Source organism: Mesoplodon densirostris, chromosome 12 (assembly GCF_025265405.1).
Source record: "Mesoplodon densirostris isolate mMesDen1 chromosome 12, mMesDen1 primary haplotype, whole genome shotgun sequence".
Taxonomy (NCBI): domain Eukaryota; kingdom Metazoa; phylum Chordata; class Mammalia; order Artiodactyla; family Ziphiidae; genus Mesoplodon; species Mesoplodon densirostris.
The window spans coordinates 68594025-68619628 of NC_082672.1; the positions used below are offsets into that span (position 1 = coordinate 68594025).

General features: G+C 36.9%; 1 protein-coding gene across 2 annotated transcripts in view; it reads left to right on the forward strand.

Moving 5' to 3' along the window:
• The window catches only part of RNGTT (RNA guanylyltransferase and 5'-phosphatase), a 235576-nt gene that overhangs the window by 90465 nt on the left and 119507 nt on the right, over nucleotides 1-25604 (forward strand). For both annotated transcript variants that reach the window (XM_060115193.1, XM_060115192.1), the window contains exon 11: nucleotides 1651-1815. In XM_060115193.1, the coding sequence (XP_059971176.1) occupies nucleotides 1651-1815 (165 nt within the window). The remainder of the gene's footprint in view (nucleotides 1-1650; nucleotides 1816-25604) is intronic.

Below are 25604 nucleotides of genomic sequence, written 5' to 3' on the forward strand. Positions count from 1 at the left end.
TTAGTTCTTTGTTCTGTATATAATAGGACACTACTGAAGGGTTTTGGTTACAGTAATGATATGATCATATTTTTATTGCTTTGAAGGATAACTCCACTGGCATCGTGGATAGTGTTTTTAAGTGAGAAATAACTCAAAACAGGGAGGCCAGTTAGTCAATAGTTTTTGAGCGCTTCCTGTAGTCTATTCTCAATGATTCAACACCTAATCTATCAGGAGCTTCCTTTATGATAGGCAACAGAGATTTGAAGGTGAACTTGATTTCAATCTATTCTAGTTGTTTTGGTGAATTTTAAAGTGAAGAGTATCTAGGAGGGAATTTAGACTACTTACAATTTTTTAAAACAATTTTTAGACTTTTAATTTTATTTCTTAAAAAGAGGGCTTGCTTGTTTCACTTTAATTTTATAGGGGTCTCAACTCATCTAATAAATAAGCCTGACATTTTAGGTTTTTCAACCTTGTTGATGACATAGGTGACATGGAAAAGTCTGCACATGGACTGTGTGGTTATTTACTAACTAGCATTTCTTCAGTAAATACCCTTTACAAACAGTTGTATGCCTTTATGTAAAGGGAACATATTCTCCCTTATACCTAGCTCTTGCTCACTTGTCTTGCTCCATATTCTTTGCTGAGTATCAAAATTGTCATCCTTCCAAAGTTGAGAACAAGTCATCCTTGAGGTGTATTTAATGTTCACAGATTAAGCAAGTGTTGCTACCCCTTTGTAAACAGTAGGTTGGGTAAAATGTTAGGTTGAGTGATATAGATTAGAGAAGAGGAAGAAGGCAGAAAAGATGGGAAAAATGCATGGAAGTGTGTCCAGTTGCAGAATAAAGAAGAGGGTACTTGATACACCATTGAGGTGATGCTGCTCATCTGCACCACTCCTGTCACCCAGGTGATACGTTATAGCTGAATTTGTATATACCATTAGGAGAGGACAAGCCCCTGCCCTCAGCTCATACAGAAGTGTACATGTGCTTTTTAGTCCATGGTTCAAACCATATATATATATATATATATATACCATAATATATAGACTGTATATATACATATGGGGGAAGAAGAAAACTTTTGTTTTTCAATATATCATATAAACCTTTTCTGTATTAGTTTTCAGAGTTGAGAATGTATTTGTTTAATAAAATATCTTCTACTTCTTGAAAGCTGCAAAGTGTTAGCACTTGAAACAACAAAAAACATTATAGGTGACTTTTTTGCTTATTTTGGTGTGTTGTTTGCTTGTACTTTCCTGACTATGTGGATTTTACTTTTTACACAGATTTTACTAATTCATGTAAACAATAAAAATGGTTAGTGAGTATATTAATACTTTAATTCAGATGTGAAAACTTTGGATCACTTTATATTTGAGAAGATTTATACCATTTTCCCATACTCTTTTATATATTTATAATTAAAATAAGTACCTGTATGTGTGTGCATTTGCATGTTTAGGTATGCTTCTGTCATTAGTCAAATTCATCATCAGGGCTAGCACTTATGGTTGTTCAGGCTATACACTGCGCAACTCCAAAGGATGCTGTTTATATAGACTGCTATGTATAGTATGTCAGCCTGATAATTATGCTGATAAAATAGTTTTTAGTGTTGAAATTTAAATAATTGTCTTGTTTAATTCAGGCACAGCCGGTTGGAGATTGTGATTTTACTATTCGTCTGCAGTGTATAGAACGAGAAATAATAAATCCTCGACATGAAAAAATGAAGACGGGGCTCATTGACAAAACACAGGAACCATTTAGTGTCAGAAATAAGCCATTTTTTGACATCCATGCTTCAAGAAAGGTAAAGTTTTCTAATTAACACTTGTAGTGGAACAAAATTCAGCTTGGAAAAGGAATATGAATGACATTTTGAGACCCACTTGTCTTGATTTTTCCAGAAATTACTTGAATTGAATATAGCACTATATTGACAAACATATATAATTCCCAAGTCTGCTCTTTAGCAAGATCCTTTTTTTGTTTTTAAATTGAAGTATAGTTGATTTACAATGTTGTGCTAGTTTCTGGTGTACAGCAAAGTAGTTCATATATATATATATATATATATTTTTTTTCTTTTTCAGATTCTTTTCCAGTATAGCTTATTACATGGTATTGAATATAGTGCCCTGTGCTATACTGTAGGTCCTTGTTGTTTACCTATTTTATTTTAGTAAGATTCTTAGTGACAGAAACTTAAGTTAGGTTACTTCCTTGTTTTCTTTTCTTTTTTTCTTTTTTAAAAAATATTTATTTATTTGACTGCGCTGGGTCTTAGTTGCGGAATGCGGGATCTTTGTTGCCGCGTGCAGGGTCTTCGTTGTGGTGTTTGAGATCTTTACTTGTGGCTTGTGGGCTCTTAGTTGGGGCATGTGGGATCTAGTTCCCTGACCAGGGATTGAACCCGGGCCCCCTGTGTTGGGAGCACGGAGTCTTAACCCCTGGACCACCAGGCAAGTCCCCCTTGTTTCTTATAATAGTTTGTGATTCATGGCTATTGGTTCATACTATGTTTTTTAAAAAGCTGTAAACAGGATAGAATTATATAGAGTGAAAATCACCTGTGAAGCCTTCTGAAGGTCAACAGTGTTTACTACGTAGTCTTATTTTAAAAATTAATTTACATATGTATATACACACATGTGGAAGGTTTTCTTTTGTTATTTATTTTTGTTGTTTTGACACTGAAAACCCGAGACTTATTTCACTTAACAATACAACTTGGAAATATTTCCATGTCATGCAAAGAGATTTATAACTGCCGCATATTATTTGACAGTAAAGATGTACCATGGAGTTATTATGTTTTGGAGGAGGGGTGGTTATGATAGAATAATATAGGAAATAATAGCAATGTAAGCAATTAAACGTTTTAAACTTTTTTCTAATATAATCTCACATGTTAGATGATGTAAGTTTTTGTTGTATATTAACTGCTTCTACTCAAGTCCACTCAATTTGGTATTAGCCCTTGGATGTAATCTTAGCAGTAATCTCAGCTCTGTTGAATGCCTATCTTTTCTTCTCAACAAATACAAAGTTATCATTCTACTTTCACTTATTTTGCATAATGCCTGCTTGGCATGGGACTGTTGGTTGACTTCTGGTGCCATGTTCACTGCTCGCCTTTTGTGTCTGTTTTGGCAGCAGGAATATTATAGGAGTGCCTAAAAGAGCCATACACTTCTGTGCCCTGCCCAATCGGTAGGGTAGGGATAACGTTAACACTTAACATGGGCCACACCTTTCTAAATTTTTAAGTCAGTGTAAAAGTTGGTCAGAAGCCAAATTGTTTCCGTTTGCGTTCGTTTTTTAAAAAAAGTACTTTGACACCTTGTGCTGCCATAATTCAAAGTTCAGCATTTAAGAAAATGTGTCTCAGTGTAGTTTTATTAGTTAGAATCAATGCTGCTTAGAAATGCTGAGAAAATTGTTCTTTAGGGATCTGAAGTATATATTTATGTTGACCAACTTTTCATGTAGTTTTTCACTAGAAAAAACGATGCTCTAATTTTTTTCCTTTCTACTTAGCTTATATAACCACCCTTTGAAATCATCATAGGAAATTCTTTTTTTTCAAGTAGTTCTGTTATTTGGAATTTTACATATAAGTCTCCTCTTCCCTCCTTTTCAGTTTTTACTGTTATTTTTTGTCCTCAATTTCTCTTACCAAAGTGTAAAGTTGTAGAATACAGAGGGAAAGCACATTTTGCAGCAGAGTTGGTCTAAAGGGTAAGACTGTAGTAACACCAGTTATAGAATAGTAGCTACGATTGACAGGTTATTGCTCTAGAGTTGCTTATTATTTTTATCTTTGCTACTGGGGATTGTATTATAGTGGTGTTATGAATGATGCAGCATTTGTCAGGGAAGTACGTATCATTTTTATGAGAAAGCCTAGTTTTTATGTGGTTTTTAACAAAATTTACAACTCTGAAAAATGCATACTTTTGGGTAGAAAACAGTAGAATTTCATTTCTGTCTATAAAAACTTGAAGATAACTTTGATTTTAGGAGTTTATTAACATAGCTCTATAAACAACCTCTCCATTTTGTTGAATTTGATCTGTCAAACTAGTGAAGGGATAATGAGTTGTTTAATTTTTAACTTAATATACATACATGGGTGTTAGAATACAGCATCCTACGTAGTAATAAGAAGTAGCAGTTTCTTAAATTACAACTTATTTGCATTTCCAGTTTGAAAGACAATTAAAAAAGAATTATTTGAATAGATTAAATGTGGTTAACAAAATTTTAAAAGTCAGACAGCAGATATTTATCATCATCTCAGAAGAGTAACCATTGCTATTAGCATTTATTGTATCCATCAGAATTTCTTTATCCATGTGCAATACATTTATTTATATTCTTACCACCCTTACCCAAGAGGTGATTCTTAACACCCTTTTCTGTACTTGCTTTTTTTTTACTTAATTTATTTTGTGTCCCCTTGCCCCAGTTTTGGTACATGGAGATCTCCTTCAATCTTTTTTTTAATAGATGCACAGATTTCCATCTTATCAGTGTACCATAATTTACTTAATTAATCCATAGTCATTTGGGTTGTTTTTAGCCTGTTGATAGGTTTTTGTTTGTTTGTTTTGCATATGCATATCCAGTTGTTTCTGCACCAAGTACTGAAGAGATGGTCCTTTTTTCATTGAATTTCTTTTGCATCTTTATAAAAAATAAGTTGTTATGTATGTGTGGGACTATTGCTACATGCTCTGTTCTATGCCCTAGATCTTTTTTATCTGTCTTTGTGGTAGTACTGTCTTGACTACTTTTGTTTATAATAAAGATTGAAATCAGACAGACTTGATCTTCCAACTTTGTGCTTCTTTTTGAAGTTGTTTTCTCTATTCTAGGCCTTTGTGTTTTCATTGAATTCTCTTGTTCCATCTGATTCGTGTTTATAATTATTTTTCAGTTGATTCTCTTGGATTTTCTGAGTATCCAGTCATATTAGGTGTAAATTGACATAGTTTTACTCTTTTTTCCTTCCTTCTTTCCTTCCTTCCTTCCTTCCTTCCTTCCTTCCTTCCTTCCTTCCTTTCTTTTCTTTTCCTTCAACATCTTTATTGGAGTATAATTGTTTTACATTGGTGTGTTACTTTCTGCTGTATAGCAAAGTGAATCAGATATACATATACATATATCCCCATATCTCCTTCCTCTTGCATCTCCCTCCCAGCCTCCCTATCCCACCCCTCTAGGTGGTCACAAGGCACCGAGCTGATCTCCCTGTGCTATGTGGCTGCTTCCCACTAGCTATCTATTTTACATTTGGTAGTGTATATATATCCATGCCACTCTCTCACTTTGTCCCAGCTTACCCTTCCCCCTCCCCATATCCTCCAGTCCATTCTCTAGTAGGTCTGTGTCTTTATTCCCATCTTGCCCTTAGGTTCTTCATGACTTTTTTTTTTTTTTTTTTTTTAGATTCCATATATATATGTGTTAGCATGCGGTATTTGTTTTTCTCTTTCTGACTTACTTCACTCTGTATGAGAGACTCTAGGTCCATCCACCTCACTACAAATAACTCAATTTCGTTTCCTTTTATGGCTGAGTAATATTCCATTGTATATATGTGCCACATCTTTATCCATTCATCTGTCGATGGACACTGAGGTTGCTTCTATGTCCTGGCTATTGTAAATAGAGCTGCAGTGAACATTGTAGTACATGACTCTTTTTGAATTATGGTTTTATCAGGGTATATGCCCAGTAGTGGGATTGCTGGGTCATATGGTAGTTCTATTTTTAGTTTTTTAAGGAACCTCCATACCGTTCTCCGTAGTGGCTGTACCAATTCACATTCCCACCAGCAGTGCAAGGGGTTCCCTTTTCTCCACACCCTCTCCAGAATTTATTGCTTGTAGATTTTTTAATGATGGCCATTCTGACTGGTGTGAGGTGATACCTCATTGTAGTTTTGATTTGCATTTCTCTAATGATTAGTGGTGATGAGCTAATGTGTTTCATGTGTTTGTTGGCAATCTGTATATCTTCTTTGGAGAAATGTCTATTTAGATCTTCTGCCCATTTTCGGATTGGGTTGTTTGTTTTTTTGATATTGAGCTGCATGAGCTGCCTGTATATTTTGGAGATTAATCCTTTGTCAGTTGCTTCATTTGCAAATATTTTCTCCCATTCTGAGGGCTGTCTTTTCGTCTTGTTTATGGTTTCCTTTGCCGTGCAAAAACTTTTAGGTTTCATTAGGTCCCATTTGTTTACTTTTGTTTTTATCTCCATTTCTCTAGGAAGTGGGTCAAAAAGGATCTTGCTGGGATGTATGTCATAGAGTGTTCTGCCTGTGTTTTCCTCTAAGAGTTTTACAGTGTCTGGCCTTACATTTTGGCCTTTAATCCATTTTGAGTTTATTTTTGTGTATGGTGTTAGGGAGTGTTTTAATTTCATTCTTTTACATGTAGCTGTCCAGTTTTCCCAGCACCACTTATTGAAGAGGCTTTCTTTTCTCCATTGTATATTCTTGCCTCCTTTATCAAAGATAAGGTGACCATATGTGTGGGGGTTGATCTCTGGGCTTTCTATCCTGTTCCATTGATCTATATTTCTGTTTTTGTGCCAGTACCATACTGTCTTGATTACTGTAGCTTTGTAGTATAGTCTGAAGTCAGGGAACCTGATTCCTCCAGGTCCGTTTTTCTTTCTCAAGATTGCTTTGGCTATTTAGGGTCTTTTGTGTTTCCGTACAAATTGTGAAATTTTTTGTTCTAGTTCTGTGAAAAATGCCATTGGTAGTTTGATAGGGATTGCATTGAATCTGTAGATTGCTTTGGGTCGTATAGTCATTTTCACAATGTTGATTCTTCCAATCCAAAAACATAGTATATCTCTCCATCTGTTTGTATCCTCTTTAATTTCTTTCATCAGTGTCTTATAGTTTTCTGCAAAGAGGTCTTTTGTTTCCTTAGGTGGGTTTATTCCTAGGTATTTTATTCTTTTTGTTGCAGTGGTAAATGGGAGTGTTTCCTTAATTTCTCTTTCAGATTTTTCATCATTAGTGTATAGGAATGCAAGAGATTTCTGTGCATTCGTTTTGTATCCTGCTACTTTACCAAATTCATCGATTAGCTCTAGTAGTTGTCTGGTGGCACCTTTCGGAATCTCTATGTACAGTATCATGTCATCTGCAAATAGTGACAGTTTTACTTCTTCTTTTCCAATTTGGATTCCTTTTATTTCTTTTTCTTCTCTGATTGCCGTGGCTAGGACTTGCAAAACTATGTTGAATAATAGTGGTGATAGTGGACATCGTTGTCTTGTTCCTGATCTTAGAGGACATGCTTTCAGTTTTTCACCATTGAGAATGATGTTTGCTGTGGGTTTGTCGTATATGGCCTTTATTATGTTGAGGTAGGTTCCCTCTATGCCCACTTTCTGGAGAGTTTTTATCATAAATCGGTGTTGAATTTTGTCAGATTCTTTTTCTGCATCTACTGAGATGATCATATGGTTTTTCTCCTTTAATTTGTTAATATGGTTTATCACATTGATTGATTTGTGTATGTTGAAGAAACCTTGCATTCCTGGGATAAACCCCACTTGATCATGGTTTGTGATCCTTTTAATGTGTTGTTGGATTCTGTTTGCTAGTATTTTGTTGAGGAGTTTTGCATCTATATTCATCAGTGATATTGGTCTGTAATTTTCTTTTTTTTGTAGTATTTTTGCCTGGCTTTGGTGTCAGGGTGATGGTGGCCTCATAGAATGAGTTTGGGAGTGTTCCTTCCTCTGCAATGTTTTGGAGGAGTTTGAGAAGGATGGGTGTTAGCTCTTCTTTAAATGTTTGATAGAATTCACCTATGAAGCCATCTGGTCCTGGACTTTTGTTTGTTGGAAGATTTTTAATCATAGTTTCAATTTCAGTGCTTGTGATTGGTCTGTTTATATTTTCTATTTCTTCCTGGTTCAGTCTTGGGAGGTTGTGCTTTTCTAAGAATTTGTTCATTTCTTCCAGGTTGTCCATTTTATTGGCATAGAGTTGCTTGTAGTAATCTCTCATGATCCTTTGTATTTCTGCAGTGTCAGTTGTTACTTCTCCTTTTTCATTTCTTATTCTGATTTGAGTCCTCTCCCTTTTTTTTCTTGATGAGTCTGGCTAGTGGTTTATCAATTTTGTTTATCTTCTCAAGGAACCAGCTTTTAGTTTTATTGATCTTAGCTATTGTTTCCTTCATTTCTTTTACATTTATTTCTGATCTGATCTTTATGATTTCTTTTCTTCTGCTAACTTTGTGTGTTTTTTTTTGTTCTTCTTTCTTTAATTGTTTTAGGTGTAAGATTAAGTTGTTTATTTGAGATGTTTCTTGTTTCTTGAGGTAGGGTTATATTGCTATAAACTTCCGTCTTAGAACTGCTTTTGCTGTATCCCATAGGTTTTGGGTTGTTGTCTTTTCATTGTCATTTGTTTCTTTGTATTTTTCGATTTCCTCTTTGATTTTTTCAGTGATCTCTTGGTTATTTAGTAGTGTATTGTTTAGCCTCCATGTGTTTGTAGTTTATACAAATTTTTTCCTGTAATTGATACCTAGCTTCATAGCGTTGTGGTTGGAAATGATACTTGATATGATTTCAGTTTTTTTAAATTTACCAAGGCTTGATTTGTGACCCAAGCTATGATCTATCCTGGAGAATGTTCCATGAGCACTTGAGAAGAAAGTGTACTCTGTTGTTTTTGGATGGAATGTCCTATAAATATCAGTTACATCCATCGTGTTTAATGTATCTTTTTTTGTGTGTGTGTGGTACGTGGGCCTCTCACTGCTGTGGCCTCTCCCGTTGTGGAGCACAGGCTCCGGACCCGCAGTCTCAGTGGCCATGGCTCATGGGCCCAGCTGCTCCGCGGCATGTGGGATCTTCCCGGACCGGGGCACGAACCCACGTTCTCTGCATCGGCAGGCGGACTCTCAACCACTGTGCCACCAGAGAAGCCCTAATGTATCATTTAAAGCTTGTGTTTCCTTATTTATTTTCATTTTGATTGATTTGTCCATTGGTGAAAGCGAGGTGTTAAAGTCCCCTACCATGATTGTGTTACTGTGGATTTCCTCTTTTATGGCTGTTAGCATTTGCCTTAAGTATTGAGGTGCTCCTATGTTGTGTGCATAAATATTTATAATTGTTATATCTTCTTCCTGGATTGATCCCTTGATCATTATGTAGTGTCCTTCTTTGTCTCTTGTAATCACCTTATTTTAAAGTCTATAATGTCTGATATGAGAATTGCTACTCCCGCTTTCTTTTGATTTCCATTTGCATGGAATATCTTTTTCCATCCCCTCACTTTCAGTCTGTATGTGTCCCTAGCTCTGAAGTGGGTGTCTTGTAGACAGCATATATATGGGTCTTGTTTATGTATCCATTCAGCCAGTCTGTGTCTTTTGGTTGGAACATTTAATCCATTTTCATTTAAGGCAGTTATTGATATGTGTGTTCCTATTACCAGTTTCTTAAATGGTTTGGGTTTGTTATTGTAGGCCTTTTCCTTGTCTCATGTTTCCTGCCTAGAGAAGTTCCTTGAGCATTTGTTGTAAAGCTGGTTTGGTGGTGTGGAATTCTCTTAGCTTTTTCTTTTCTCTAAAGGTTTTAATTTCTCTGTCGAATATGAATGAGATCCTTGCCGGGTAGAGTGATCTTTGTTGTAGGTTTTTCTTTCTCATCACTTAAAATTTGTCCTGTCACTCCCTTCTGGCTTGCAGAGTTTCTGCTGAAAGATCAGCTGTTAACCTTATGGGGATTCCCTTGTATGTGATTTGTTGTTTTTCCCTTTCTGCTTTTAATATTTTTTCTTTTTTTGATAGTTTGATTAATATGTGTCTTGGCATGTTTCTCCTTGGATTTATCCTGTCTGGCACTCTGTGTGCTTCCTGGACTTGATGGACTATTTCCTTTCTCATATTAGGGAAGTTTTGAAGTATAATCTCTTCAAATATTTTCTCAGTCCCTTTCTTTTTCTCTTCTTCTTCTGGGACCCTTATAATTCAAATGTTGGTGCATTTAATGTTTTACCAGAGGTCTCTGAGACTGTCCTCAATTCTTTTTACTCTTTTTCTTTATTCTGCTCTGCAGTAGTTATTTCCACTATTTTATCTTGCAAGTCACGTATCCATTCTTATGCTTCAGTTATTCTGCTATTGATTCTTTGTAGAGAAATTTTAATTTCATTTATTGTGTTGGTCATCGTTTGTTTGCTCTTTAGTTCTTCTAGGTCCTTATTAAACGTTTCTTGTATTTTCTCCATTCTATTTCCAAGATTTTGGATCATCTTTACTGTCATTACTCTGAATTGTTTTCCACATAGACTGCCTATTTCCTCTTCATTTGTTTGGTCTGGTGGGTTTTTACCTTGCTCCTTCATCTGCTGTGTATTTCTCTGTCTTCTCATTTTGCTTAACTTAATGTGTTTGGGGTCTCCTTTTCTCAGGCTGCAGGTTTGTAGTTCCCTTTGGTTTTGGTGTCTGCCCCCAGTGGGTAAGGTTGGTTCAGTGGGTTGTGTAGGTGGAGGGGAATGGTGCCTGTGTTCTGGTGGATGAGGCTGGATCTTGTCTTTCTGGTGGGCAGGTCTACGTCTGGTGGTGTGTTTTGGGGTGTCTGTGAACTTACTATGATTTTAGGCAACCTGTCTGCTAATGGATGGGGTTGTGTTCCTATCTTGTCAGTTATTTTGCACAGAGTGTCCAGCACTGTAGCTTGTTGGTCATTGAGTGGAGGTGGGTCTTAGCGTTGTGATGGAGATCTCTGGGAGAGCTTTCGCTGTTTGATATTACATGGGGCTGGGAGGTCTCTGGTGGATCAGTGTCCTGAACATGGCTCTCCCACCGCAGAGGCTCAGGCCTGATACCCAGCTGAAGCACCAAGACTCTGTCAGCCATCCAGCTCAGAAGAAAAGGGAGAAAAAAAAAAAAGAGGAATGAGAAATGAAATAAAATAGTTATTAAAATAAAAAAATATTATTAAAAATAAACAAATAAAAAAGTAATAAAAAGAAAAGCAAGAGAGAGCAACCAAACCAAAAAACATCCACCAATGATAAGAAGTGCTAAAAGCTATACTTAAAAAAAAAAAAAAAAAAAAAAAAAAAAAAAAAAAAAAGAAAAGGACAGACAGGACACATGGTAAAAGCAAAGCTATACAGATGAAATCACACAAAGGAGCATACACATACACACTCACAAAAGGAGAAAAAGGAAAAAATATATATATATTAAAAAGGAAGAGAGAAATCAAATCAATAAACAAATCTACCAATGATAATAAGCTGTAAATACTAAACTAAGATAAACATAAAACCAGAAATAAATTAGGTGCAGAAACTGAACCCCAAGTCTACAGTTGATCCCCAAGTCCATTGCCTCAATTTTGGGATGATTAGTTGTCTATTCAGGTATTCCATAGATGCAGGGTACCTCAGTTTCATTGTGGAGATTTAATCCGCTGCTCCTGAGGCTGCATGGAAAAATTTCCCTTTCTCTTTGTTCGCACAGCTCCTGGGGTTCAGCTTCAGCTTTGGCCCCGCCTCTGCATGTAGGTCACCTGAGGACCTCTGTTCCCCACCCATACAGGACCAGGTTAAAGCAGCGGCTGCTTCCGGGGCTCTGGCTTACTCAGGCTGGGGTTGGTGGGGAGGGAGGGGCATGGAATGCAGGGCGAGCCTGTGGCAGCAGAGGCCAGCATGACGTTGCACCAGCCTGAGGCGCCGTGTGTTCTCCTGGGGAAGTTGTCCGTGGATCACGGGACCCTGGCAGTGGCGTGCTGCACAGGTTCCCGGGAGGGGAGGTGTGGGTAGTAACCTGTGCTGACATACAGGCTTCTTGGTGGCTGCAGCAGCAGCCTTAGTGTTTCATGCCCGTCGCTGGTGTCCACACTGATAGCCGTGGCTCACGCCCGTCTCTGGAGCTCATTTTGGTGGTGCTCTGAATCCCCTCTCCTCGCGCACCCCAAAACAATGGTCTCTTGCCTCTTAGGTAGGTCCAGACTTTTTCTCAGACTCCCTCCTGGCTAGCTGGGGCTCACTAGCCCCCTTCAGGCTGTGTTCACGCCGCCAACCCCAGTCCTCTCCCTGGGATCTGACCTCTGAATCTTGAGCCTCAGCTCCCAGCCCCCACCTGTCCCAGCGGGTGAGCAGACAAGCCTCTCGGGCTGGTGAGTGCTGGCCAGCACCGATCCTCTGTGTGGGAATCTCTCTGATTTGCCCTCCTCACCCCCTGTTGCTGCTCTCTCCTCTGTGGCTCCGAAGATTTCCCCGCCACCCACCCCCCGTCTCTGCCAGTGAAGGGGCTTCCTAGTGTGTGGAAACTTTTCCTCCTTCACAGCTCCCTTCCGGAGGGGCAGATCCCATCCCTATTCTTTTGTCTCTGTTTTTTCTTTTTTCTTTTGCCCTACCCAGGTACGTGGGGAGTTTCCTGCCTTTTTTGGGAAGTCTGAGGTCTTCTACCAGCGTTCAGTAGGTGTTCTGTAGGAGTTTTCCCACATGTAGCTGTATTTCTGATGCATTTGTGGGGAGGAAGGTGATCTCTACATCTTACTCTTCTGCCATCTTGAAGCTATCGCTTTAGTTTTTTTACACATTAACTTTTTTCATGTCTAATTCAGTTACACACAAGTACAGTTTTAAATTGTAGTAATAGTTATAGGCATCCTTGTCTTGTTCTTGATTTGGTGGGAATGCTTCTAGTGTTTCTTTAAAGTATTGTATGCTGTTTTTGAGTCTGAAATCTATTTTATCAGATTGAGCAAGTGTATGTTTGGTTCTATTTTACTGAGTCATTTTACTTTTAATCAAGAATAGGTATTCAATGTTGTCCAATTGCTTTTTATCTACTATAGATAGAGTGCCGTTTTGTTTTTCCTGCTTAGATTTGTTTATTTTATGTATTAAATGGAAATATATCCTAACACTGAAGCTTTCTTTTGTTCCTGGGATAAGCCCTACTTAGTCTTAGTATATTATTATTAATTTATTTTTTGAAAAAACTTTATTTTTGGAGCAGTTTTAGGTTCACAACAACATTGAAAGGAAGGTACAGAGACTTCTCATCTCCCTCTAGCCACCACACATGCGTAGCCATCTTGTTTGGTAAAGTCCACAGTTTTTCTTTAATGTGACTAAGCCTGAACCGGGATTGTTTCGCATTTGCAAAGTTCTGTTTCTGCTAAGTTATTTCTACTAAGTTGTCTTTCTTCATTTCCTGCTTGTCTGCCTCTCTCTACTTCTCCACACCTTTCCCTTAGGGGTAGTTAGTTATGTCCCCTGCAGGGTTGTATGTAGTTAGGATGTAGTGGAATACCGTGCAAGGAGTCGATCCTGAATGGTTTTAGGAAATTATGCTTGATTAAAAAAAATAAGCAAGACTCCATCCTCCTCTTTCATCTCACACACTCAAATTAAAAAGAAAAAAAAAGGAAAAGGAAAGACCTAATAATCTCTTAAAAGTTTCTAGCATTGAATTTATTGCTTTTCTCTGCTTGGAGTTGTTTTACTTTCTCGTGTCCAGTTTGACTGCTTTATTAAAATTCTGTGGAAAATATTTTTACAATGATTTATTTATTACTGTTTTGAAAGTAAAATATTTGCTCTGTAGGATGAAAGAGTAATAAATGTGAAGGTCTCCTCTCTAATAACTGCTGAGAGGATTAAGCAGAGAATTACAAAAGCTTTTTTTTTTTTTTACATTTAATTTCAAGGGCATGTACTCATCTAGTTTAATAAGGATTTTATAAATATTCATCTATTATTTTCTTGCATACTTTGTTAGGTAGGAAGTTTAGGTTTTATGTATGCATGTATTTCATCTGGCATTCAGATTTACTTTCTAGGTATTGCCTTTTCTTTCTTTTCTTAGTTTATCCTTAAATATAAATTTATAGTTCTTGTTTGTCTAAAACTAGTAGTTCATAAAGAATATCTAGCCATAAAGTGTGTTATTTATATATATAAACGTTATATGACTTTATCAGTGTTGTATTGTTTGTATCACAGTAAAAGAAAAAGTAGCTTTGAGAGTTTGTTAGTATAACTGTGGTTTAAGAGAAGAAAAAAACCTTGCCTAAATGTGCAGAACTGTTCTTCACACATAGAGGTTCTCAATGATTATGCCTAATTTTTTTATGTAATTACAGATATAATGGTGAAACTATTTTGGTTTAAAGGCAGACACAAGATGAAATGAGGCTAACTTTATATATTCTCATATTTCTGGTGTTTATTTTTGTATTATCTAGTCTATTAATATGTCATTCATCATTGAAATTGAATATGGCCTGATGGATCCTTTCAATCTCTTTCATTTACCATTTCAGAGGAGAATTTAAGAAAATCACCGTAATGCATAATAAAGAGAATTCTTCATTTCTTTGGTATAGTGAGCCTCAAGATTTATTGTCCCAGGAAACTTCTTTTGGGGTAGTAAATCTTGTTCACTGAAATGTGAAGAAATCATTATATCTGGTGCCAAATATATTTTAAACATTTCTATGGACTCACAATTGTTATATGGGGAAATTTCTATATGTTTGCTCAGTATAAGAGCTTAAAAATTTTTTTACAGTTAACATCCAGGAGATAGGTATTAGTAGATTCAGAAGAAAAAATAATTATTGGCCTCTAAAGTGATTAGGAGGCAGTTTCTTTTCTAAAAAAATGTGATAGATTAATTATTGTAACCAACTGTGGTTGTGAATTTACTACAGGTTAACAAAGGCACAGGATTGACTTATCATACAAGTGTCTTCAGTTTCAGCTGAACACTGTTTTTTTTTTAAGTGTATAACTCTTATCAATGTGAGCCAATATTTTGGTATTAATGTCTGACCTAGTAGTTTTATTAGAATTTTAAAATGAAAGATTGAAGTTAGATAATAACCTTTGCCCTTTCTAGTTGCATAGAAAATTAAGTGAGCCTTCTATTGATCATTGTTGAAATGATGGAGGGTACTTAGTTCCAGCACAAGTAACTTTTATAGCAGGACTTCTTTTTTTTCTAAAAAAAAAAAATTCACCGCCCTCATCACATTGCTTGAAGAGTAGATAATTAGCAATTTCAGACTTTCTTGAAACCTGCAATTTGTGTTTCAGTTCTCCCTCAAGAACCGAAAAGATGATTATAAATGAGAATGGACTTGGAGACATGGTTGTAAAAATGTAATCTTTTGAGTGGATTAGGAAAACCAGAGACATACATTTTTTAGTTAGATTGTGTTTCTTGGTTATCGAACACACATCTAGTCATTTTTATACCCCAAATAGAGCCAGTCTTACCAAAAGTAAAATATAAAAAAACGTGTCATTGTTGAAGGATTGCAATAAAATTTTAAAATAATTTATAAAATTTCTAGGAAAATGGCCTTGGGGCTCCTTATTTTATGTGCTTTTCTACTTATGGCAGCAGTAACTATATTTGACTATATACTGTATAATGTTTAGTCATAGAAATTTAGTCTGTGATGAGGACCTCACAGGGTGCAAGTGAAGCACCAAAGAACTTGATTGGATTGTAGGGTCACAGATTAATCCTAATATGTGGCCTAATCCTGTCAATCTAATTAATTGGGGGTGGTTTTACAGATACTTTCAGAAGTCACTTTAGAGAAGCCTTAAACTCCTCAGTTCCAGCATTCTTGCTAATAAGGCTTAAGATTCTGAAGACAAATACATGAGAACAAATTGTAAATCATAGGTGTGATTCTGGTGCATGGATATCTTCCTTAACTTGTGACAGGGTTACGGCATCATAGCTTAGCTTAGCCAACGTTAAATGTGCTCAGAACATTTACATTAGCTTGCAACTGGACAGAATCATACAACACAAAGCCTATTTTGTAATCAAGTGTTGAATAGCTTATGTAATTTATTGAGTACTGTTTCAAAAGTGAAAAACAGAATGGTTGTGTGGGTACGTAAGAGTTCTATGTGTATAAGTTGTTTACCCTCATGATGACTTGGCTGACTGAGAGCTGTGGCTAGCTGCCACTGCCAGCATCACCAGAGAGTATTGTACCCGATTTTGCTAACCTGGGAAAAGGGGAAAAGCTCAGAATTCAAAATTCGAAGTACAGTTTCTAGTGAATGTGTATCGCTTTCAGACCATCATCAAGTTGAAAAGTAAGTAGAACGATCGTAAGTTGGGGACCGGCTATATCTTGTTCTGCAGCATTAAGTAATGAAGTTTCATAAGGTTATCAGAGGACCAGAACCATGTTTTCTGTACCTTGTTTTACCAAATAAGATGCTATTAATTATAAGACCATTCCCTTATTTTATGTACCACTGGATTTGAGAGACCTCTGCCAATTAAAATATGCTATATCATCAATTGTAAGATATGTCCTGTTTTCAGAGATGTGAAAAAGGCAAGTATATCTTTCCTGGTAGAGAGAGGGACTCCATATTTTCTCCGTGCTAGCTCATAAAATTGGTTCAAATAAACCAGGTGTTTGAATAGATTAGGCTGAGATCAGAGCATCTATTTGTTTTTTACTTTGTTTTCCACCAGTGTGTGGCATCAGTCTTGCTTACTTTGTTGAGCATGTGTGGAGGTTAGTGGGATATTTAAATGAAGTTTATATGAACACATGGAATGTGGCTATCATAAGTATGATGTGCAGAAGAAACATTTAAGAACAATGGTCATAATCAGAGCAATGTTGTGTAGCCAGTGTTTTCTGGGAAGCAATAGTGTACTCTTACTATAGAAGACCAGTATAGAATATGGTTGACCCTTGAATTACACAGGGGTTAGGGGCTCTGACTCCAGTATAACTTTATAGTTGGTCCCCTGTTCCACATCCTTGGATTCAACCACCCACGGGTCATATAGTACTGTAGTACATATTTATTGAAAAATATCCACATATAAGTGGACCTGCAGGATGGCGGCACACACGAAGAAGAAGACCATGACCCAAGTGCTAAAGTCCTTGTTGTGAGTTTGATAGAAAGCATTGAAAAATTAGGGTTAAAGTTAGAGTAGCTGGTGGATATGACCAGAGGATTAGGACTCTTTATACAAAAGCAGAAAGTGAAGTCTTGGAAATAGCTGTAAATTGCTATGAGAGTCTACCATCGGGATGGGGATTATGTGGAGGCCTGTGTATACTAGTTGCATGAGCTCTTGAAGCACCCCTTTTAGAAGCTGCCCCTTTCATTCTTTCTTCTTGGGGCTCTTTAATCCGTGAGCCCCACCTGGCCTTCTCTGTTACTGTATCTGTTAGTGTAATAGACTCTTCCTACTTCAAACCTTCCTCTTAACGTCCTTTTCTTTTCTGTAGTTCATTTGAAATGCTAAGAAGTCATTTTAGAAAAAAAAAGGTGATTTATATCAGTGGTCCCCAACCTTTTTGGCACCAAGGACCGGTTTCTGGAAGACAGTTTTTCCACAGACACGGGGTGGGGCGGTGGAGGGGGTGGGGGATGGCTCAGGCAGTAATGTGGGCGACGGGGAGCAATGGGGAGCGGCTGATGAAGCTTCTAGCTTGCCCACCGCTCACCTCCGCTGTGCGGCTCGGTCCGCAGGGGTGGGGACCCCTGATTCGTATTACCCCCTTTTTCTTCTAAAAGTTTATAAAAGTATACTTTTGGGGGATACTTAAGGTAAGGAAGAACAGTACTCTAAATATTAAATATTTGCTCTAGTTTACAGGTGTTATAATAAAAGCTATATATTTCTGAATTAAAATCTTACGGTAATTTGCCATGTTTGTTGAATTATAAACCAAAAGAAAATACGTTGAAGACATTAAAGGAATAGTATCAGTATCTTTTTTGAACTCTTTATTGTGGATGTAATTTTACCCATCAACAAACAAGTTTAACTGAAGTCTACTTTTCTTCTATTTACTGTGAACCTGAAAAGGAAAGAAAATGTCTGGTCACATAAATGGTTTTGGAGATCTAAGTAGTATTCTCTTTAAAAAAGAATGATTAAACTTTGCAAAATTATATTTATTACTGGTTTTAGGAGAGACCAACTTAATTTTATTAAAGTTATTCTCAGTATGTATTTACCAAAATTAAGTCATAAATATAGTGCTTTTCTGAGTTCTAAGGCCTTCTAGTAAATTATCAAACCTGTGGGAGTCCCTGGGGGATTAAGTTTTTTGCAGCAAAATGGCAAACAGTTTTAAACTGTGTTACCATACACATAATGAATTGGTTGCTAATTTCATAGCCTTATTTTATCAATAAATGTGCACTAATCTTTAGGATGAGTGGATTTGTTTCCACATGGATGAAATAAAGTTAGGTTATGCTTCTGGTTAACCTGACACTTTGAGCTTATTTTCTTAATCTATTGACTTTTTTAATGATAGTATATTTGACTATGTTTTAGGTGCTTAAAATACAGGAACAGGGCCTCCCTGGTGGCGCAGTGGTTGAGAGTCCGCCTGCCGATGCAGGGGATACGGGTTCGTGCCCCGGTCTGGGAGGATCCCATATGCCGCGGAGCGGCTGGGCCCGTGAGCCATGGCCGCTGGGCCTGCGCATCCGGAGCCTGTGCTCCGCAACGGGAGAGGCCACAACAGTGAGAGGCCCACATACCGCAAAAAGAAAAAAAAAAAAATACAGGAACAATTAGGTGTGATACTTAACCTCACAGAGATTACATTTTAATAGAGGAAGTTAAACTGTTAAATGTCGAATCATCTTACTTCTGTACAGACAGAATGTTTTAAAACTATAGGCTGTGGGAGCACAGGTGGGGGAGATAGACTTGGATGGTGAAGGAGGATGGAGATAGGATGAGTTAGTTATTGCTTATGTTCAGAAATAAGCCTAAGAGTGTTGTTGTTGTTGTTGTTGTTTTGAGGAACTGGAGGAAAAAAAAAATGTCTACCCCTTAATTTTGATGGAATGACCAGAAAAACCAAGCTGTAAAAGAACTGAGAATGTATTGATAGTAGCTTTTAGTCATAGCTGTGTGAGCTGAGATAACTAACTCTGCTAAATCCAGATGTATGGCACGAGAAGGTTCAGAATTCCTGGATGTTACTTTTTGCTGTTTGAGAAGATAGGAATTTAAGTGAAAGCCTTATATAATATGTTTAGGATTCCTTTAAGGCATATTAGACCAGACTTCTTTATGCTGTAGAGTACACAACCTCTGTATACTTGTTTGGAAATAATGAGAGAGTCTCCCCCAACTTGACCTGTGGGGTTCCCCCCACCCATCTTTTAGACTGATTTCATCTAGGAAAAAAAATAAAGTTTTAAATACCCACATTCCTGGGTCACCTTTTCTAAATCTTGGTGTATTGTAAATCAGTGTTTTATCAAGATATAATTAGAATAGATTTTATTACTGATTCTAGGAGGTTCCCAAAGAGATTTTTGAATGTTATTTTCAAGTAGAATATTGAATGACTCAGCTTTATGTACTTAAGAACAAGAGTAATAAATCTAGGATGGCGATATTTTTAGTTTAAGTGCATTGCTTTTCCAATACATAAAATCTACTTTGCTTAGTCTTACATCTGAAACCTATCATTATGTGTCAAATACCCCATCATAAGCTATGGGCTTCTTCCACTAGTTCATTCCTTTTCCTCATTCACAAGGATTTTCCTTTCTTTCTCTAGTTGTATCCTTTGCCTTTCTTATTGCACGTCCTTAGAATTCCTGATCTTAGCCTAGGAACTGAGTGCACATTTATGTCTGCATACACTATATACACGTGTGCACCCTGTGAGAAGAAGAGCATGACTCACTAGGCTGAAGTAGGATGAGGCCTTTCTGGGAGAGAATATATAGGTAGATGCGTAGAAGAGAACTAGTACGAACTTTAAGTTGGACATAGGAAGGTAATGACAATATAATTAATGAAAGCAAGTGTTCTTTAAAGGTGACATATAAAATTCTATTGAATCGTGTAATTTCTTTGCTGCACTAAATTGTTGATGAATGAGTAACAGTAAGTATAGGAAATAAAACCACTGTAACAGAGGTATAACATATTTTGCTATTTTGTTCCTGACATATTTTTTTAATTGAACTATAGTTGATTCATAATATTGTGATTTGAAGTATTTCATGCAGTAGTCTAGATATAAATCTTAGGTCATATTTTTAAATGATTTTGAACTTTCTGTGCTGTCTTAAAATTGATATAAAGAATAAGGGAAATGTTACATGCTCTTTATATTGTGGAAAACAAAGTTTATTTCTTTTTTTTTTAACATCTTTATTGGAGTATAATTGCTTTACAATGGTGTGTTAGTTTCTGCTTTATAACAAAGTGAATCAGCTGTACATATACATATATCCCCATCCCCATATCTCTTCCCTCTTGCGTCTCCCTCCCACCCTCCCTATCCCACCCCTCTAGGTGGTCACAAAGCACTGAGCTGAGCTCCCTGTGCTATGCAGCTGCTTCCCACTAGCTATCTGTTTTACATTTGGTAGCATATATATGTCCATGCCACTCTCTCACTTCGTCCCAGCTTACCCTTCCCTCTCCCCGTGTCCTCAAGTCCATTCTCTACATCTGCGTCTTTATTCCTGTCCTGCCCCTAGGTTCTTCAGAACCATTTTGGTTGTTTTTTAGATTCCATATATATGTGTTAGCATACGGTATTTGTTTTTCTCTTTCTGACTTTCTTCACTCTGTATGACAGTCTCTAGGTCCATCCACCTCACTACAAATAGCTCAATTTCGTTTCTTTTTATGGCTGAGTAATATTCCATTGTATATATGTGCCACATCTTCTTTATCCATTCATAACTTAGTTTATTTCTTAAAGTCTCATTCCATTTTTCTGGTACTTTATTAGATAAATGACATTTGGTATCCCAGTATGGGTTGTCCTCGTCCAGAGATATTCAGTGTCTATTGAAGTTCTCCTGTGTGGTGGCTAACTGGGTCACTTTACCCATTAGCCGACAGGGCGACTACAGCATCTTTCTGCAGTCTGCCCCTTCCTGAATAGCCTCTTGGCAGTAATGCCCAATGGGGGAAATCAGATGCTTTCCTTCTGAGGGGTATGACTTTGAGGACAGTTTTAATTGTATCAACTAGAGAAATACAGTGACAAAAACTTACTGTAATGAGTTCAGGCAAACTGCATAGTCCCCACAAGACTGCCCTTACTTAGACACTGACTGCAAGTTTGGGGGTCTCCAGGGCCACCTTCACTTCAGATCTGCTGGTTACAAATTCTGGGGTCCCTCAGGGACTCCCACAGTTTTGATAATTTATTAGAAGGCCTTAGAACTCAGAAAAGCACTATTATGATTACAGTTTTACTGTAATGAAAGGATACAAATTAAAATCAGCCAAAGGAAGAGTCTGGTAAGTTTTACTGTAACAGAAGGGTATAAATTAAATCCAGCCAAGGGAAGAGCCTAAGCCTAGTAGTGCAGAATCTGGGAGTGGCCCAGATTCTCTTCAGGGATTCATAGATGGCGTTACCCACTCCTGGCTAAGATGTGTGGCACTGCTCAGAGTATTGCCAACGGGGAACCTCACCCAAGCCTTTGGTGTCCAGAGTTTATATTGCAGATCAGTGACTCACTACCAGCATGGCCTGACCTTTAGTGAGTGTTCAGTCCCTCCCAGAGTTTCGGGCTAATACATTTAATCTCCAGTTGCTCTGGAGGTTAGAACTGACGTGGTGTGTTTCAAAGCCCCCATCATAAATCATATTGTTAGACTTTCTGGTGGCAAAACCTCCAGGCAGGCAAAGATACTCTTGTCAGGTAGGGCATTCCAAAGGTCAAGATATCACCTCCCAGTAGTGGAGGGCAAAGGCCAGACCTCTCTTTGGGTAAAGTTAACTCTTCAGTACACACCTGTTCAAACAGAGGATGTGTTTTTGAATGAGATCCATTGTTCTGCAATTTACCATACTGCTCTTTGTTTGAAAGTTTTTAATTGTATTTTACAAGCAAATTTGATTTTCCTTTATGCTCACATTGCAAATATTTAATCTCTTCTTTGGTTTCTTTATCTCTTATTTTTGTCCCTTGTGACATTCAGACAGCCATTTATTTAGTTTGGTTTTATTTTTATTGCATAACTTACGTGTTTATGGCTAAGTATCCATTCTATTCTTGTATTGCTTCTAAAAGTGCTTAATATTCTTCCAAAATTAGTAGGTCATGCTTTTCTACCCATGAAGGAAATACTCATCTATACTTCATAGCAGCTGCAATCTGGGTAAACATTCTGGAAAACGTTTAGGAGAGGTTGCCCTGAAAAAAAAAAAAAAAAGAACTTTAAAAACCAGGCTAAGGAAACTTGGACTGCAGGCAGTGAGGAGCATTCAAAGATTTTTACACGTCACGGTGGTACAACAAATTGTTTTAGAAAGTCAGTTCTAGCAGCAGTGAGTAGAAGAAGTTTCTAGGAGAGAAGGAGTTAACCTACAATCACGAAGACCAGTTAGGACCGCGTTACTGTTCTTCCCACTGGAGATCATGGAGGTAGTAAGGGATGGTTTGTGAGGCAATTATTAACCATGAATGATGATTTTAGCTTTTAAAACAATCTAACCCCTTTAATAATGTGTGTATGCATTAGATCAACAGCCTTTAAACATCTCTTAAAATTTTTTATGCTTTCATTTTATACAGCTTCTTGGGATAATACATTCCATGTATTTTCGGCCTGACCTATACTCACTGATTTGTTTTTTTATCAGTCCTCTCACTGTGCTATTCACTTTATTTTTATGTAGCATGTGTTTGTTGAAGTGAGAGCTTACTCTGCACCGAATTGCTGTAATAGATACTGAAGATACAATGATAATAAGATGTGATTCCTGACTACCAGGTTAGACAATTAAACAGGAAGATCCTGTGATGGAGGGGAGCGCTGGGTGCCATGAGGTATGTTGATGGAGTATATAACCTAGACGAGAGACTAGGCGATTTCTGGGAATGTGACAACCTAGTTTAGAAAAGCCATCAAGAACATGGACTCTGGAGCCAGAACGATTTTGGATTTTGCTTCCTTGCTTTGTGACCTTGGGCAGGTTCTAAGCTTCATTCACCTTTAAAATGGGGATAATAATGGTCCCTAACTTCATAAGATTGTTTTGAAGCTAAAATGAGTTAATACAGTTATTGCTTGGTATCTGCAGGGGACTGGTTCCAGGACCCCTGTAATGCCAAAATCCTGGATGCTTAAGTTCCTTATATAAAATAATGTAATAAAATTGGCCCTCCGTGTTTGGGGTTCCACATCTGCAGCTACAGAGAGCCAACTGTATATGTAAAATGCTTAGAGCAGTGTCTGGCATATGGTATTATATGTGTTAACCTCTTCTGCTGCTCCTTCTCTTCTTCTTATCTCCCCCCGGCCCCCCCCCCCGCCCCCAGTGGATAATTAGTACTCAATAAACATTTGAATAAAGCCGTGGATGATAGATGAAATGATAATTACTTTTCTGTTCTCTCAGAAGTCTTTAAACATCTGTATTAAAAGCACTTACTATGTGAAATGACTATTTTATGTGTGTTTAGGTCCATATTAACCAGAAGTCATAAACTGGTAGGCCCCAGAAAGATTAAGCTCATGTAAAACTTAAAAAATACTGAGTTTGTTTGTAGATGAAGATGTGCTCTCCAGTTTGTCATAGTTTTTACTTGTCCCCGTTATCTTATAACCAGTCCAGTTCAGGTTCATGGCCTGGTACCTATAGGCATTTGAGTTTGGGACCTCCACACTACATCGGACACTAGCCCTTCCAGGATAGAAACTGATTGATCTCTATTAAATCTCAAATACTTGATAGAGTGGCTGTCAGCTATTGGCACTAAACAAATGTTTGTTGAGTGAATGAATGATGCCTCAATTATGAGATTAAAAAGAAAAACTGGAAATCTGGCAAAAAGAACTTTGATTGTTCCATGAGGGTGAGTTGATTTCTACTTTCTGAAATTGTGAGGGAGTTTTGGTAGAAATAAGACTAAAAACCACCAAAAAAATAAAGGAACTGTATTTCCTAGAGGAATTTTGCTTTTAGATTTTCTGATTTATCAAGTGGGATTCACTAGAATTATTATGCTTAATTGTAATTGCAATAATACAGGTTAATGAAAGAGCCAATGATAGTGTTCCAGAAGCTATTTATATTTTGATTAGCTAACTTTAATTATATTGTCCTGTAGGCATCATTGGTAAAAAATAGAAATCAAATCATTGTTCTTAAAAGAAGAGAATGTTATCGGCTTTTTGGTGAGCAAGAAAGGTGAGTTTTATAGTGTGATTTTGTGCTGATGAGAGGAGTATTTAGGGTACAGAAGCACTGGATAATCTTTAACTAGAGCTTATACTTTGGGAATGGAAAAGAATAAACAGTAATATCCAGGTGGGCGGAAGTTTCCATTTTGGGGGGATTGGTAAAACTAAACCTTGAACTTTAGGAGAACTATGAAAACACATTAAAAAAAGTCAGCAGGTAGAAACTACTGTATTGAGTATTCTCAGGCACTTAGCTGAGGCTATGTGGGGAACATCTGCTCAGAAAATATCTGATGTGAGTAGAATAGTACAGAACAGAAAGGTGGAGATAGTTTATTCTTTTCTTGTTTTAGAAAAGAATATTATTTTTCTATACTATGATGAGTTGATGTTGCCAATTTGCATTCTCAATTATGTTGCAGATTCATTTCCTTCTTCATTGTAGTCTTAAGCTATCATTTTGCTTATTTCTAAAAGGTTCCTTTCTATGCTTTGTAACTTTACAGTTTCTCTTTTGTTTCTTATGTTTCTAATTTCAAGTCGTTTTGCATTATCTTTCTCTGCTTATGCATTTGTAATGATTTGGTTTCCAATTACTTCCTGATTCATAGACATATAAAATATCAATTCAAAGTCAGTCACCTGGTTATAACCTTTGTCAGTTCCTCCAGTCTTTGGTTAATGGAAAATTACATGCCTTCTGCAGGGTATTCAGCTAATGAGATTATATTCATAGGTAAGCAAATTTAAATCTTATAAGTAAAAGTTTATGAAATACTATCATGCTTTATTAATAACTATTTGATATATTATGTCTACTATATTACCTTTTATCTAATTATCTTCTAATTTTATCTGGTGGAAAATAATCAAGAAAATTGTAGTTCTGAAACAGTGTACCCTAGGATCTTTACCTGAGATTGGGCACATTGAGGGTGGTATGGCCATAGGCATCCTAGGATCTTTAGGATAGTTCACCACATACTCCACCTTAAAGCTTCTCCAAGGTTTTGTAATTAAATATTTTTAAAATAAGATATCTTAAAAAATTTTTTGCTAGAAGTGTTTTAAAAACATCTTTGGTAATTTAAGTAGAACTGTGTTTCTGAAGAAAAACTGACAGGGAGAAATGGCTAATTACATCATTGCCTTTGATAGTTTTACTGTTAAATTAAAATTAAGGTATTATTTAGGCATATTGGCCTAGGTTGGATCCCCAGTATCCCTAATGCCAACTGGGTTTCTGGCACTGGTAGGCAGTCAGGAAATACCTTCCTCATGAACGCTGGATGAAATTTTATTTTTATTGAGATGTTGTCATCCAACAAATTAAGACAAACAGCACTTCTTATGTAAGAATACAAGTGTAACTCATAAATTT